This window comes from Chinchilla lanigera, unplaced genomic scaffold (assembly GCF_000276665.1).
Source record: "Chinchilla lanigera isolate Chin_1 unplaced genomic scaffold, ChiLan1.0 scaffold00017, whole genome shotgun sequence".
In the NCBI taxonomy this organism is placed as follows: domain Eukaryota; kingdom Metazoa; phylum Chordata; class Mammalia; order Rodentia; family Chinchillidae; genus Chinchilla; species Chinchilla lanigera.
In genome coordinates, this window is record NW_004955418.1 from 1,372,002 (window position 1) to 1,386,176 (window position 14,175).

The 14,175-nt window shown below is 43.1% G+C and overlaps 1 protein-coding gene across 4 annotated transcripts in view; it reads left to right on the forward strand.

Moving 5' to 3' along the window:
* Positions 1–14,175, forward strand: part of Sil1 (SIL1 nucleotide exchange factor) — a 260,709-nt gene that overhangs the window by 49,358 nt on the left and 197,176 nt on the right. The window contains exon 1 of one of the 4 annotated variants that reach the window (XM_013512922.1): positions 2,654–2,737. The exons of the other annotated variants lie outside the window; for them this stretch is intronic. Within the exon in view, the coding sequence (XP_013368376.1) occupies positions 2,730–2,737 (8 nt within the window). The 5' untranslated portion in view covers positions 2,654–2,729. Of the gene's footprint in view, positions 1–2,653; positions 2,738–14,175 lie in introns of those variants that run through there. 4 annotated transcript variants of the gene reach the window in all.

Below are 14,175 nucleotides of genomic sequence, written 5' to 3' on the forward strand. Positions count from 1 at the left end.
AAGTGTCACAAACAAGCAAGCAAACAAACAAACAAATTGTAGCTGCTAGGGAGGTTGAGGCAGGAGGACTGGAAGTTTGAGACCAGCCTTGGCAATTTAGCAAGACAGTGTCTCAAAATTTTAAAAAGGGTTGAGGATGTAGCTTGGTGGTAGAGTGCTCCCTTAGCATGTCAAGGCCCTGAGTTTATGCACACATACACAGGCATACATACACACAAATCGATTGTAGATGTGAAGGATTAATTCTGGCCTCTCAATTTTATTTAATTTTGGTTTATATATTTATCCTTATGTCAATATTATACTTTTGTTTTGGTTTTTGGTACCTGTAATCAAACTCAGGACCTTGCGCTTGCCAGGCAAGTGCTGTGCCACTGAGCTATATCCCTGACCCAATATTATACTTTTGACTACTCTAGTTTTGTGGCAAGTTTTGAAATCAGAACTTGTAAATTGTCTAACTTTGTTCTTCTTTTTCAAGATTATTTTGAGTATGAGCTGGGTATGGTGGTACACTGTATTCCTGTATTCCTAGCACTTGGGAGGCTGAGGTAGGAGGATTGCTGAGAGTTGGAGGCCGGCCTGGGCTACATAGTGAGTTCAAGACCAACCTGAACTACACAGTGAGACCCTGTCTCAAAAAAAAAAAAAAAGATTATTTTGACTATTCATGGTCGCTTGCAACTCATATGATTTAGGATGGGATTTTCCATTTCTGTGAAGAATGCCACTAGGAATTTGGTAGGAATTGTATTTAGTCTATGTATTGTTTTGAGTAACATTGTCATTTTTGCAATATTAAATCTTTTAGTACATGAACCCAAACTGTACTTACAGTTGCTTAGGTCTTTAATTTCTTTAGCAATGTTTTATGGTTTTCATTATTTGGGGATTTTTTGTTTGTTTTTGGTTTTATTTTGGAATCAGGAATCAAACTCAGGATCTTGTGCTTGCCAGGCAGGTGCCATGCCACTGAGCCATATCCCTGGCCCCTGTTTTATGGTTTTCATTATACAATTTTTTTTACCTCTTTGGTTAAATTTGTTCCTGAATATTTTATTCTTTTTGGTACTATTTTAAGTTTTGAAGTGATAACTTTTTGTTTATTCATTTATTTTGTTTTACATCTTTTAAAAATTATAGCGTATTGGTTATACAGATGAATAGATTTCATTTTGGCAGATTCGTACATACACTTAGTGACTTTGATCATTTTCACTCCTTTACCCCATCCTCTACTCTAGTTTCACATTTTTGGGGGAGGAGGTTACAATGTGTTTTTTTTATTTTTGCTTTTGAGACAGGGTCTTGCTATGTAGTTCAGGCTGGTCTTGAACTCACGAGGATCTTCCTCAGCCTTCCAAGTGCTGGGATTACAGGCGTGTGATACCACACCTGACACAATGTATATATTTTGATCATATCATCTCCCTTAGTTTTATTGGTTGGCTGGTTGGTTGGTTAATTGAAAGAGACAGGATCTTGCTATGTAGTCTAGGCTGGCCTTGAAATTGTTACATAGCTTGGCTGGCTTAAACTCACAATCCTTTTGTCTTTTTTTGTTTTTGTTTTTTTGTTTTGTTTCGGTACCAGGAATCGAACTCATGACCTTGTGCTTGCCAGGCAGGCACTGTGCCACTGAGCTAAATCCCCAGCCCCTAGTCCTTTTCTCTTAACCCATTCCCGGCTTGATTTATTTCCTTCCTACCTCCCTTCTTCCTTCCTCCCTTTTTCCCTTCTTCCTTTCTTCCCTTCTTCCCTTCTTCCCTCCCTCCTTCCCTTCCTTCCTTCCTTGCTTTTCTTTCTTTCTTTCTTTCTTTCTTTCTTTCTTTCTTTCTTTCTTTCTTTCTTTCTTTCTTTCTTTCTTCTCTCTCGCTTCCTCTCTTTCCTTCCTTCCTTCCTTCCTTCCTTCCTTCCTTCCTTCCTTCCTTCCCTCCTTCCTTCTTTCCTTCTATCATCCATCAGTCTATCTTTTATCTATCTATCTATCTGTCTGTCTGTCTGTCTATCTATCTATCTATCTATCTATCACATATTGAGGATTGAACCCAGCATCTTTGTACTAAGCTACATCTACAGCCCTTTTTCCATTTTTTTTTTTTAAATTTTGATACAGGGTCTTGTTAAATCATTTAAGTTGCCCAGATTTGGCTTGAGCTTGTGATCCTCCTGCCTCAGCATCCCAGTGTGCTAGTATTACAGGCATGTGCCACTGTGCCTGGCTAAATTTTTGAGACATGATCTTGTTAAATTGCTTAGATTGGGGTCAAACTTGCTATGCTTTCAGAATGCTGGGATTTATAGGCATGTACCACCATGCCCAGCTGCTTGAAATAATTCTAAATAAAATTGCTTCCTTAAATTCATTTTTACATTATTTGTTGCTGGTATATAGAAATACAACTAATTGATTGTATGTATATTATGCAACTTTGTTGTTTATTCTTTAGGGTTTTCTACATATAAAATTGTGTTACCTACACAAAGAAGGTTTTACTTCTTCTTTTTCAATATGTATGTCTTTTTTTTTTCCCAGTTGCTCTGGTTAGAACTTCTAATACTGTGTTATGGAAATGTTAAAAGCATGCATCTTTATCTTTTTTAAAATTTCCTTTTGTGTTTTCTTGAGACAGGGTCTCACTATATATTTCAGGGTCTCGCTGTATATTCTTTCAACTCCCACCCGCTGCTTCCGAGTCCAGAGTACTGGGGTTACAGGCTTCAACACCATGGCCAGGTATCTTTTCTTGTTCTTGGTCTTAGGAGAAAAACTTTCAGTCTTTCACTATTAAACATTATTCTAGCTATAAGTTTTTATATATGTCCTTTATTATGTTGAAGATACTCTTTTCCAGGCTTATTTTATCACTAAAAAAATTAGATTTTGTTAAATACCTTTTCTTTATCAGTGGAGCTGAGCATATTTTATTCTGTGATTAAAGCTATACATTTTCCCTCAAGAAAAAAGTGTGATGGTAGACATCTGTGACTCTAACATTCAAGAGGCTGAGGCAGGAAGATCATTGCAAGTTCAAGGCCAGCCTGGGCTATATAGTGAGTTCAAGGCCAGGCTGAACTCTTATCTATAGTGAACCCTGTCTCAAAAAGACAAACAAAGACAAATAAACAAAAACAAAAAACCTCTTCATTTTATTAATATGGTATATATTACATTGATTTTTCTCGTTGAACCATACTTGTATTCCTGGGATGCTTGGTCATGTTGTATAATCCTTTTAATATGCTGTTGAATTTGGTTTGATAACATTTTGTTCAGGATTTTTTGCATGTATGTTCTTGAGAGATGTCGGCCTGTAGTTTTCTTATGGTGTCTTTTTCTGGTTTTAGTATCAGGATAACACTGATATCATAGAATGCATTAGGAAATATTTCTGTGTCTTGTTTTTGGAAGAGCTTGAAAAGGTTTTGCTGTCCTGCAAGCCCTGAGCTTCCTGGCATGGGGTTGCTTATTTGGAGCTCTGGCCTGGCCAGTTTTTCCGTTTTGGAAAAGACATTTGTCTTGACAGTTTTATCTTTGCCATCTTCTGAGGAACTGGACAGGAAGCTTCTCTGGGTCAGGATGATGAGCTAGACTTTAAGACTGGCTTTTCTTGTGTGTTTTCTGTTTCCTTGGGCTGATGGATGGATGTCCAGCCTCAGCTTCACTTAATAGGAACAAGGCTTCTGGGCCATCCAAGAGATCAGAACAAGTCAGCTGAAAAGGGAGTGGTTATATGTTGAAAATAATATTTATTTTGGGCTGAGAATATAGCTCAGTGGTAGACCAGTTGCCTAGCATGTTTGAGACTCTGGTTTAATCCTTAGCACCAACCCCTAAAAAGTGTTTTCTCGTATCTAATATTTCGAGATGAAAGACTCCACTGAGCATAGCTTTGCACAATTTAAAGGTCACAAGTGATCATAGAGGTAGTTACACTTACTTACGTTGACATAGTAATTCATGTATGTGTGCTGTCGTGTTTTTGTGCTTCCATTCAGCAGTATTATTTAGCAATATTTTATGTACTTGTTGAGATGGAGGAAGCAGGGAGGGAAGGGAGGAGAAGGGGAATAAAAAAGAATTAAGATACATTATGGACATATATCTGCTTCCCACAATGATTGTAATCCATGTGTACTACAAATATGTACTACTAAAAATAGTTTATATACCTGTTTTCATGTATCAGTGCAATCCATTTTTTAAAACCTATTTTAATGGCAGCATCATTTCCAGTTGTACTGTTTTTGTTTATCCTATTTTATTTATTTTTTTGAGACAGGGTTTTGCTGTGCAGTTCAGGCTGGCCTTGAACATGATCACTATGTCACCCAAGCTGGCCCCGAGCTTGTGGCAATCCTCCTGCCTGAGCCTCCCAAGTGCTGAGATTATAGACATGCTTTGCCACAATTGCCTGGCTCCAATTGTGGTTTTGTATGACTCTTACTTTTTTAGAGTATTTTTTTATTTAGTGAAAAAAAAATTGCTAAGTTGTCTAATTTAGGTTTAAACTTGCAGTCCTCTTGCCTCAGCCTTCAGTAGTGCTGGGATTATAGGCAGGAACTACTATGCCTAGTTTAGATTATATCTGTATACATATTTATGTTTTTTGCGGTACTGAGGATTGAACCCAGGACCTTCACACTGAGCTATATCTCTTACCCACTTTAATTAGTTAGGGTCTTGCTAAGTTGCTAAGTTGACCAGGCTGGACTCAAATTTGCTATCCTCTTGCCTCAGTCTTCCAGAGTACTGGGATTACAGGCATACGCTACTATATATGGCAACTGATATTTTTTGAGTACCAGGCACAGTTCTGGATAATCAGAAGATAGCACTGGGTTAGGTGCACAGTTTTCCTTAACTTTGTGGAGCTCCCAGTCAGGTGGATTCTTGTTGTTGTAGGTCTGTGAAACAGAAATAACACTTCCTGGACCTCCAAAGTCAGCTCTGGGAGGCATGAGGAGGTTGGATGGTCCCTAGCTCTGGTTTCTGTTGGTTCCTTCTGAGGTGCAGATGAGGCCTTGGCAGGAGAGTGGCAGTTCTACTCATAACCAGGCTTTCAGCACAGCCCAGGATGGGGAGCCCTGGGACCATAGCTGAGGTGGCTCTGAAATGAGGCTGCTGCAGCAGGGAGGACTACTGTTTCCTAGGCAATACTCTGCTTAATATTTTTAGCGTGTGGTCATGGCAGAACTAAATGTAGTTTCTGATCCCAAATTGGTAATAAGTGTAGACATATTTAGAGTCAGAAACAATGCATTTAAAATCCTCTGCTCCTTAATTGTCCTGCCAAGAGCTGAGTTTAGGTTTCTTTGTTTCTTGGCTACCTACCCAGCCTCCCACCATCTCTTGGAGAAGACGCCTGAATTTTCTCTGGGTGCTGGGTGAGATTGTGAAACCCGTGAGTTATGGCTCTCTGAGCTGTGTTGAGAGGTATCTGATTTCTGTGTTTCTGCCCACGTATGTAAATGTGTACATTTTAAAATTCATCTCCCTTTCAAGTTTTTAAAGCCCTTGTATTATAAATAATCTTGGGCTCTGAGGCGTGTTAAAAATATAATGTCGTAGTTGCTGACTTACCTGGAAGGCATAGTCATTGCCAGTGTGGTAGTAGCAAGTTCTGTGCTTGGTGACCCATCCTCTTATTGCCATCAAGTGTTTCTGTAAGTAAATGGTGTTTTCTTGGGGTCCCTTGATTAAGTTTGAGAAATACCCTGTTACCTGTTATCATTACAGAGCTGTAATTTGTGTTTCAAGTTGCCCAGCACAGTATCCATTTCTTGGCATATTTCTCAGGAAGGTTCTCTTTTTAATAACTGTGCTGTCTGAGTCTCAGATGTGGAAAGCCCTTATCTACCAATGGGCAATAGGACTTCAACCTTCCAAGGGCCCTTTTGTATGCTGGGTTCCATAATATGGTGCCTGGTATGCTCAGAGAACTAAGGTTATTGCTAAAATAGCTCTGTGTTGTGCTTGTTTGTAGAGTATAAATGTGGCATACTTACAATTCACAGTGGCTCAGAGCATGGGTTGGTATTTGCTGACAGTCTTTTTGGAGCTATCGACTGGAAGTCTTACCTTCTTCTCTGTTTTAGTCCCATTAAGAGGTCCTGACGTTGTTTGGAAGCATAGAGACAGCAGTGTCCATGTTGCAGACTGCAGCGTGTGGATGAGAGTGCATGTGACACTGTGCTGTCCTTTGGGAGCGGGCTACTGGGGAGGTTCCTTGTACCTGTTGTCAGGAAATCCAGGTATTATTTATTTATTTATTTTTGCAAGCAGATACATAGGTAAGACCGTAATGGGTAAAAAGGGGCTTCAACTGAAGGGAGCTACCGATGATCAATTAAAGGGGATCAGACTATTCTGAACAAACAAAACAGCAGGCTTTTATGGATTTTCTAGGGTGGGCTAATTTTCGGGGCACAATTCCAAAAGATGTTTGTTTTTGTGTGAGACTTGGACCATCAACTGAGTATGGTTAGCTTGTCCTAGGAATTGCTGAGTTATTCTTGTAATAGGTGCCATCATCCTGTGTAAATATTCTGGCTTTGTGGTTTGGTCCAGGCCTTATGATAGAGCGGCCTTACGATAGTAGGTGCTCTGGTTCTTATAGCTGTTGAGTGCCAGCCATTTAAATCTTCCTTTTTCTTCTCTGTGTTTCTTTTTCAAGCAAGATTCTTTGACATCACATCACTACACAAATTTTGCTGAGTAGAGTCCAGGCACTCCTGCTCCTCTCGAGAGAAATCTACGGTCACATCCTGAATGCCAAGAACCTCATTTCTTGGCTTCTGGGGTGTCTGCCATCCTCCCTAGGGATGTCTCAGGACCTGCAGGTTACAGAGTGACAGGGATTGTAGTAGAGCCACTTGGACCTCAGGAACAGAAGAGCGGGTACCTGGGTATCACAGTTATTATTTTAAAAGAGGAGAGAAAAAAGGAGTCTTGGGACCCTTATTCTGTTAATGCCAGCTTCGTTTGCTCAGTGTGGTTCCAGCAGTCTAGTTTATTAGACTTATTTTCGGTGCTTTAGCTCTGCTTGACTTTCCCTTCAAGGTAGAAGAGCAGTAGCAGAAATTTGGAGATAAGCCCAAGTCATCAGTAAGTTGGGCTTGGAAGTGTCTGCTTGTTTTTGGTCAGCTAGTACTGATGGAGAGCCAGCCGGCCCTGATTAACAGTTTGAGTGGAAATGTATCTGTAACCATTCAACTTGTACAGGTGTGTGAGGAGACTTATGACTCACAGGAAAGCTAGGCTCCGAGGAAGACAACCCTGTATGGGAGGAAACTTTTGTTTATCCTGTCTTTTGTTCAGATTTTCTCCTAGTAATAGTTAATTGTGAGTTAAAATCTTCTTGAAACCTCATTTTGTATCAGACCCTGTGCTGTATGCTCTGTCATATCATTTAATCTACTAACCACACTGCTAAATAGTTCCTATCAAGTCCCTTTACAGCTGAAGGAATTGAGACCTGGCCAGATTAAGCACCTTGCCTGAAGTCACACAGCTAGACGCAGAAGGTTGGAATCCAACGGCTGTGTCTTTTCCATTCCCAGCAGAGTGGAGATGGAATAGGATGGAGCTCTGATAACCTTGTTTCTTATCACCAGACACAAGCTGGTCACTCTCATGACCACGAGCAGAGTCAGAGTAGTCAGTCCCCTTGCCCACTGTCTGCCGGGAGCTTCAATTTTGGGTGGGTGAAAATTGCACTGACCGTGCCAGGCTGTTTCTCTGATTCCTCGGGTCACTTGCAGGCATGCTTAGTTAAGCCCCATTCATCTTTCAGTGCTTCATCTTCCTTTTCTGCCGTGTAAAAACAGTCTCATCTTAAATGGGAGGTGGGGCGTCAGGATCATATAAATAGTTGGAAATGAGTTTAGATACTGTCTTGGCCAGCTTTTCTGAATATAGATTCCCCTCCCCTCTGCTGAGTTCTTGCCAGACATTTGGGTATATGTGAGCTTGGCACTAGCTCTGCGAGGGGGAGCAGCAATGCTCTGGTGAATGCACAGCCAGTAAGCTTGGGAGGCTGAGAGATCAAGCCACAGGGAGCTGGTAACCCGGCTATAGTCTGAATCAAGAGCGTTCTTTCTCTTGAATGTCTCTGCCTTGCTGTGGCCTGGGCTGTGCAGTATCAAGGACGTTCAGTGGTCTAAGGGCGTGGGCATTGGTGTGTGGCGTAGAAACTGGGATGTGGTAGGGTGGGTCTCTCCACAAGAGGGCCCCAGTAGGTGCATCTAAAACTTTCTGCCCCAACATGAAATGTGCCTTTTTATTTATATTGTTACAGAATAAGTGAAATGATGAATCCAGTTTCATTGGTTGATTTCACAGACCGCTGGAAAGACAGCATGGTTTATGGGGAGAGCATAGAGTTCTGGGGCCAAACTGGCTTTAAGTCCTGACTCTGCTCCCCTCTGGCTGCATGAACTCTGGCAAGCTACTTAACCTCTCTGGATTTTGGTCTCTCATGGGTAAAATGAGCAGCATATTAGAAACACCTCAGAGAGCTGTTGTGAAGAGTAAATGAGCTCAGTACTTTGCTCGGAACATAGATAGTACTCCATAAATGTTGACTGCAGTTGTTATTTGACAGCATTTATTTTCCCCTGGGATACCCAGTTATTGCATTGGAATACTGGAGGACAGGGTGTCACTATGGTATTCTCTCTCTCCCCCTCACCATTTACTGCAGTTATGATTATTACAGCTCTACAAAATATAAGAACTAAAGCTCTTTTTTTCTTTTTCTTTTTCTTTTCTTTTCTTCTTTTTGAGTCAGAGTTTTACTATGCAGTTCTGGACTGGAGCTCTCTTTGTAGCCCAGGCTGGCCTCAAACTTGAAGCAGTCCTCTTCCCTCAGCCTGAGTGCTAGGATTATAGGTGTGTGCCACCACACCCAGCCTCCTGTCTCTATTATTAAGACCCTAATGGAATGTTGAAAAAAATCGCATTTAGACAAGTGGTCCTAAATTTCCAAACTTCAATCTATTCAGCTTTTTAAAGTGTGCTATTCTTGTGCCTGTGACTTGATTTTCTCCTAATTCTATCCTCTTGACCCTTGTAATTCTTATTGTTGTTCTTCTGGGTTCCTTTTTTTCCCTAACCTGCAGCCGCAAATTAAAGACAACCCTTTTCTCTCTAAGGTTTGTCACCAAGACTGTGACTCTATTCTTGTTGCTCTGGTTGTCACCTATGTGCCAATGGTACCAAAACTTTCCCTGCTTTAACTCTCCCAGTCCCTTCATCTCCAACAGGGATGACATTGCCAGAGCCTTTCTGGGTCCAGTGACAAGCTCTGTGCCTAATGGCGTTGGACTTTGGTTATTCCATCTGTCGATACCTAGGGCCCTCCATGTCTCTGGGTTCTTAGTAGTGCAAATGAAAACTGAGCCTTATGCATCTTTCCAGTGTTCAGATTCTTACAAGGCTGTGGCTCAGCTCCGTGTGGAAGATCTATACTTTTCCCTACTAGAATACAGTTTGAGTAGGTCATGTCTTTTCAATATTCTGTTGGGGTACAGAATATTGAGAAAAGGGTGGGGAATACGCCTTCACTACCCCTCCATGTCATTCCTTGCTGTTGCCCTCCTTCTAGGGCTCTATATTCCCAACTGGGCCTATGGAACCATCCTTGGCTCCCTGTGCTCTCTGGCAGGACCAGCACCTGCCCTTGTCTGGCCACTGGAAAGGCTTTTCTTGGGCTCTCCCTTGCCAGCTGCAAGAGTGACTTTTGGTTTCATAACTCTGGTCAAGCAGGAGCTTGGGTTCCTTGTGAGCTTCCCACCCTCCAACAGCCTCCTTTACTCAGTTTCCTTCCTGAATGCCTTGGCTGTGGGAAGAATGTCTTGTTTGCTTGGCCCCAGGTACAGCTTCAGTACTTGGGACAAATTCCATGCTCATTGTTCAAAGGGCCAGTTCTGAGCCTATTCTAGCCAGTTGGGCTGGACTGCAGTTAGCCATGCTTCTTTTATTGTTCAAAGGCTCTTTCTGTAGTGATATCTACTTTTTGACTTTCTGTTTAGTTTATATCTTAGGGAAAAAAGCCTTTCTGCCTGACTACTCTAAACTTGTTTCTCTTGTCCTTCAAATTATTCTTTAAAATTCCATTTATTTTCTTAAGCCTTTGCATATTGTTCTCCCTTGTCAGGGATGTCCTTTCAGCATCCTCTTTGCACTGTTTTTTCAGCTTCGTATTTGTCTGCTTAAATTAGGTGTTGAGCTTCTGTTTGTGTAGAGATGAGTGAGTGACTGTGTGTGTGTGTACATGAGTTTGTGTAGCCCATAAATAGTAATGAATGTGTGTCTGTGGGAAGAGCTCATCGCCTAACCTTCAGTGTGTAAAGCAGGGGATTATCTGACAGCTGTTCCTGCGCTGGCAGTTCCGCATTCCAGGGGCTTGACTCTGGACACCAGAACCCTGGGGAAAGCTCTGAGTGGGCCGAGACTGCCTTGGGATTTCAGCAGAAATGTTGCTAGAGTCTTTCCATTTTCAAGCCTGCAAGTTCCCCTTTAACATGTGCTTCTTTCACCACCTGAGAGTAGCTACCCTACAAAAGTCTGTGCTGCTAGTTTGAGGCATAGGTTAGCAGGAGAGTGTGTGGATTTTGGAAAGGCAGGTGCTCTAGGGAGTGATTCCAGTGTGCTGTCCTGCCCTGGCTGTGGCTCCAGGGACAAGTCATCACCCCAATTCCAGTGAGGGGAGAAATAGCCATGTGCGAGGGTTTTGTTTAATTCTTCCTACCACATTTTGAAATAGGAACTCAGTGTGTTCATTTCATAGGTAAAGGAACTGAGGTTTAGTGAAGGTGTGTCCTAGCTCACGTAGTTAGTAGTTGGCAGAACCAAGAACTGGTCTTAGGTTTGTGTGACTTTAAATCCATGTGCTATGCTTTCTACCCAGTGTTTTTTGTCTCTGCTTCACTTTCCTTCTTATAAAATAGAAACAGGAATTCAGGTCTTTTCACTTGTCCCAGAAGATTGGGGAAAACAAATACATGGACATAGAGTGTAGGTAAAACAGAGCCTCAAGGCAGAGTGCTGAAGTGACTGCTTATATACTTACGACCTTTTCCTGGGCTCCCTGTGCAATTTCCTGAGTCTCAGAGCAGCCAGTGTCCATGTGGCCTGCCAGCTGTGTCAGAAGCTGCCTGAGACCAATCAGTCCCTTTCCTCCTACCTCTTCCCTCTCTTTTGGCCGCTTGCCATTGTCATTCCATTCTTTCGTTTTCTTTTCTTGAGAAGACAAAGCTTACTGGAGAATGTCTTGTTTACATGTGGCCTAGTTCCCTCCCCCAGTCTTGACTGAATTGAGTGGAGGACATGAGGCACGGAGGGAGGTGGGGGTTAGGTGACCTCTTCCCACTCGCTCCATGAGCATCTGCTCTGGGCTGCAGTGAGCTGGCAATCCATATTGCTGAGAGCATCCAGCATCTATTTAAGTAGAGGTGCAGCCTATAAATGGCCAGTTTTGTAAATGGGCATCTCAAATACCTTATTATCTTTTTTGTCCCAAAGCCCAAGGATACTTAAGGAAAGAATTACTGGTCAAACACTGAAATAGGTTCCCCTTTCCTGGACTGAGTGATGGTGTTCTAAATTAGGTGAAGGCCATAAATGTAAAGATATAGATCTACCCTCTGTGAGAGCCAAGGCTGATGGGAACTTTTGTTCTGTGGGCTGTACAAGGACCAGTGATCATGTGAACCCAGGCTTTGTGGGTGGCCAGTGGATTGGCATGGGGACTCTCCTCAGGGCAAGTGTGCCAGTCTATGTGTCAGTGGGACACTATGACCTTGGCTTTATGTCAAGAACTAGGATTTTCTTTTGTGGCTGCTCTGGGATTGCAGTGGTGGGCTGTCCTGACAGAATGTGGCGATATCCTGCCTTTCCTTGCCGTTTCCTCTTCTCCCTTAGCATCCACATGAAGCCCACAGCAAACTTAGCCTGCGTTCTCTCCATCTGCCACTTCTTGAGTAAAGACCAAGACTGTGTGACACGGCTACAGACAAGGCCTTAAAAGAACACGGGACATTGTTATACATGCCTGCATGCTGCAGAGTTTGTCCTTGCTCTTTGAATGTCCCTGTAAAACCTGAGAAACTGTCTCATGCCTTTCTTTCGATCTCACTTCACCTCTGTCTCTGCTAAGTTCTCCAACCACCTGTTCTCTATCCCTGCTCCCTGCTTTTCACAGAAAAACATATGGAGGCAATAAATAGGTCAGGTGTGTAGTGCATGTGGAATTATTGAGGGGAGATGGAGGATCCATTTGTGAATTGATCTCGTCTTTAGCATTGGCAGAAAATGCTCCTCATGGTGTGTGTGTAGGTGTGCGCGTGCACGTGCACATGCAGGAGATGGAGGCAACCGGGAGCCCTGTGGGAGCTGCTGTTTCTCTCACCCTCTACTCTGCTTTCCACTCCAGGAGGTGGGGAAATTGCAATTTGTGCATCCGCTGCACCCCCTTCTTCTTCAGTCCCTTCTGGGCCTTTTCTTCCTGCTCATTTGTGTTTTGCCCTTGAATTCTTTTTCATTTCTCATTTATCTTTTCCCAGCACCAGTCTTTGTGCTTATCCTTGGCTGTAAGAAGGGAGCATCTAAGTGTGTGTGCATGTGCATATGCAGGAACACTCATTCAGGGAAGGAAATCTGTGGCTTTTGGGTTAATCTTTGTTTTTTTTCCTTGTATGTTGTCCTGATAATGCTATAAGCGCCTCACTTTGAGTCTTTATTCCCTCCCTGCTGAAGGCTGCAGGCATAGGAAAGGTACAGGACATTAGGAAAGGTCGAGGACTCTTCCCCCTTTAGACCCAGCTCCCCGGACCTCCTTAGCCTTGTTCTTGATGTGGCAACCTTTGCCCCTTGATTGGTCTCTCCTAGCCTGGCTCCATTCCCTCTTACACCCAGGCATAGCCAGCCACTGGTCCAAAGCCTCATGCTGTGCTATGAACTTACTCCCTATCTCAGTGTGATTGGTACCCCCAGGGAGCCAGGTTGCTGGGGGAAGCTTTCGTGGCATTCAGCAGTTCCATTTTGTTGATGAGAAAAGGGAGGGTGGAAGGAACTGGCAGAAAGTAAGGCTTTCACTGGTGGGTGAGTATAGCTGCTATTTTTAGCACCCAAGCCTTAGCTTTCCCATTTGGCTGTGCTTTTTTAGCACCATGTGGGTCCAGCAGGGCTGTTTTCTTTCATGGTTGCAGATGTCCTCAGAGAATGTTTCTTTCTGCCCTGAGGAGGTGTGGGCAGGGCAAAAGGGAGATAACTTCTGACATCGGGTCCCACTACAATCATGTCACAGTGCCAGTTTGTGGAGGTGGAGCAGGGAGGAGTGTGACAGAGTAGGAATGTTAAAAGCTAAATACCACACTCTTCAGAGATGTCCTCCCCCTAGTAATTCATTCACTGAAGCCACTAATGAGTAAACTGCTGAATGAGATGTACTGAGGCTGAAGTCTACTCAGAAACCTGTTATAAGGGTCTGAGCTAATACTAGACACATTCTGAATTTTTCTGAGGTTTTTGTTTTGCTTATTTAATTTTGTTTTTCCTTTCTGCCTTTTTTTTAAAGATTATTTGCCAGTTTGGATTAAGTTTTCTTGACTTCCACTTCACTGACAAATCTTTTTTAGTATTCCAGACAGAAACTCTGCTCCTGTTAAACAGTTAGCTCTTCATTCCTCTCTTCCTCCAGCTCCTTCAGCTCTGGGAGGCCCCTGGCTGCCCCTTTTCCTTCTGATGACCGGAGAAGGGCCTGGCTGGGTCATGCCCCTTCCCCTCACTTTGCTTCACCCCCTAGGTTCTGGAGGGTGACCTAGGACAGCTCACCCCAGTGTTCTCCCAAGCCCCTCAGGTTACTTTGTGAGCACTCTACACTGCTGTGACAGGAAGTGCAGCTCTGCTGTCAGCTGCCTGCCCCTTCCCTGTTTCTGCTGCCTTTCTGACAAAGCAGTGGGGAAACCACTCGTAAGGAGGGAGTTAGGAGGGAGGGGTCCCAGCCCATTATTAACATCTTCAGCATCCAAGCCCCAGTAAGCTGTGACTAACAGTTAGCCTTCCTGAAGAGTCCCCAATTTTGACCCCGCCGTTTTTCATTGAGATGTGACAGATGTCAACTAGACAGCGCACATCCCCTGATGTTCCTCCAAACTGCCACCATGACAACT